We start from the raw sequence: 2,603 nt of genomic DNA on the forward strand, positions 1-2,603 counted from the left end.
GAACGAGGAAGGTCATACGTGAAACTTCATTTCCGTCAAAAATACTTGTCATAATGTATGTACTTTATCAGTGTTGTCAAAAATCTTTTGAAGATTATTATGTACAACAAACAGGACATGGATTGAATTATTATCAAGGTAATCTTTATCAGAGAGGATACGGATTAGGGGGTCTATTCAGATCCTTCTTTCGCGCTGCCGTACCTCTTATTAAATCAGGAGCCAAAGCAATTGGAAAACAAGTATGGCATAGTGGACTGAATTTGTTAAATGATGTATCACAAGGACAAGATGTAAAAGAGGCTGCTAAGCGTCGACTGAAAGAAGCCGGAAATATATTAACAGATAAAGCTGCTACTAAAGTGAAGAACATGATTGGTTCTGGACGAGTTAATAAAAAGCAGAAACGTAGGAAAAAGCGTACCATTTCTCACCGATCAAAGAAGGTGAAAGCACAGGATATTTTCTCTTAAAAAAAAAGTATGACTTCGTATATTCATCGAGACTCTCCCGTTTGCGTCAAATCTGAATTAGATTTATTTACCATTCCTCCTACACAAACAGCTATAGAAAAAGGACAGTTTGTGGAATATCACCCTCTCGCAAATATACGAGATGGAGGACCTATCGAATTTAATATTTCTGGCAGTGGTGAAGACTATATTGATCTAGCTGCTTCTTATATACACGTGAAAGTTAAAGTAGTTAAGGCAGACGGATCCAATCTAACAGACAAAGAACCGGTTGCCCCTGTAAATTTATTTTTACATTCTCTCTTTTCGCAAGTAGATGTAAGTTTAAATGAAAGAAACATTTCATCTGCGACAAATACCTATCCTTATAGAGCCTTCATCGAAGAAACATTATTGAATTATGGGGAAGATGCAAAGAAAAGTTTACTCCCCTGCGAAGGATTTTTCCAAGACACTTCACCTAATAAAATAGATGTCTTAGCTCAAGATGCGGATGCTGGACTAAAAGCTCGCGGTGAACTTATAAAAAACAGTCAAAGTGTGGATTTGATAGGGCAATTACATTGTGACATTTTTCAACAAAATCGACTCATGTTAAATTTAGTTGATGTGAAAATTAAAATGGTGCGTAGTAAATCTGCTTTCTGTCTAGTTTCTACTGAGAAAGATGCCGATTATAAAGTGATCTTGGATCATGCTTCTTTGTTTATCAGAAAAGTAAAAGTAAACCCTGGAGTCTCTCTCGGACATGTAAAAGCGTTGGAAAAAAGTTCTGCTAAATACCCTATAGATCGAGTATTATGCAAAACATATTCAGTTTCTAAGGGAAGTTGGTCTTTTATGCAAGATAATGTATTTTTAGGATTGATGCTCAAGCGAGTCATTATTACTTGTGTAGAAAATGCTGCAATGAATGGACAATATTCAATGAATCCTTTTCTGTTTGCCCATCATCATGTCAACTTTATATCGATTTATGTAGATGGACAACCTGTTCCATGTAAACCAATGGACCTTGATTTCGAATCTAATCATTATGTGCGTGCTTACCACATAATGATTAGATTTTTATTATTATTATACTTATTTTCAGGATTTAATCGCGACAAAGGCATCTATTTATCTCGAGAAGAATTTGCGAAAGGACATGTGTTATATGCTTTCGATTTAACTCCAGATATGTGTGATGGATCTCATTTTAACTTACAGCATCAAGGCAATTTGCGAGTAGAAATTAAATTTGCTAAAGCTCTCTCTGTGACTCTCTCGGTGCTAGTCTATGCAGAATTTCAAAACGTGATTGAAATAACAAAATCTCGCCATGTACTATGCGATTTTGCTAATTAAGCAATGGACAGCCTTGAAATAAACAGAACACTCTCTCAGAATGCAAAGACACGAAAAGCATTTCTGGGAGTTTTTGCAAGTGATCGACTCCCTGTTGAGATCAAGAAATATCCAAGTTGCTTTATAGCTAATGTAGATCGTGCATCTGAATCCGGTAGTCACTGGTTAGCCTTTTACATTTCATCTCCACAGCATTTAGAATTTTTCGATTCCTATGGACATGACCCATCCTATTTTCCTGGACCGATAACCAAGTATGCAGAACGATTTCCACAGATGGACTTTAATTCGATGACTCTCCAAACTAATGTAACAGCAGTATGTGGTCAATATTGCATATACTATTTACATTGTAAATGTCGTGGACAATCTCTCAATGATATATTGTTATCTTTCATACCTCAACATATATCTAATGATATTAAAGTATATAATTTTGTAATCAAGAAATTTCATGTAAGATCTTCTTTCTATCAATAAATACACTTAAACTTTATACATTATGTGTCTTGTCTCATTTAATATGGAATTTCCAAAGCTACAACATCCTTTCATAATGGGGATTTCGGGACCCACTGGATGTGGGAAAACCTATTTTCAACGATTCCCGATAAAGTAGTATGGTGTTATGGAATTTACCAACCTCTGTATAATGATATACCGAATGTTACTTTTTTCGAAGGTTTACCAATTAAATATCAAGAATATTTAGGTTCTAGCACATTATTCATCATAGACGATTTGATGAGCGAGTGTGGGAATGATAAACGTCTGACTAACTTA

General features: G+C 35.2%; 1 protein-coding gene across 1 annotated transcript; it reads left to right on the forward strand.

Moving 5' to 3' along the window:
* The first annotated feature begins 482 nt into the window (after positions 1-482).
* LOC146997564 (uncharacterized protein F54H12.2-like) lies at positions 483-1,820 on the forward strand. Its single transcript, XM_085814348.1, has 2 exons — positions 483-1,011; positions 1,126-1,820. Exons 1-2 carry the CDS (start codon positions 483-485, stop codon positions 1,818-1,820), a joined length of 1,224 nt encoding a protein of 407 aa, XP_085670474.1.
* The last annotated feature ends 783 nt before the right edge of the window (positions 1,821-2,603 follow it).

The sequence above is a fragment of the Stegodyphus dumicola genome, chromosome 4, assembly GCF_044657685.1.
Source record: "Stegodyphus dumicola isolate Sdum_Otavi_A_Nest chromosome 4, ASM4465768v1".
Taxonomy (NCBI): Eukaryota; Metazoa; Arthropoda; class Arachnida; order Araneae; family Eresidae; genus Stegodyphus; species Stegodyphus dumicola.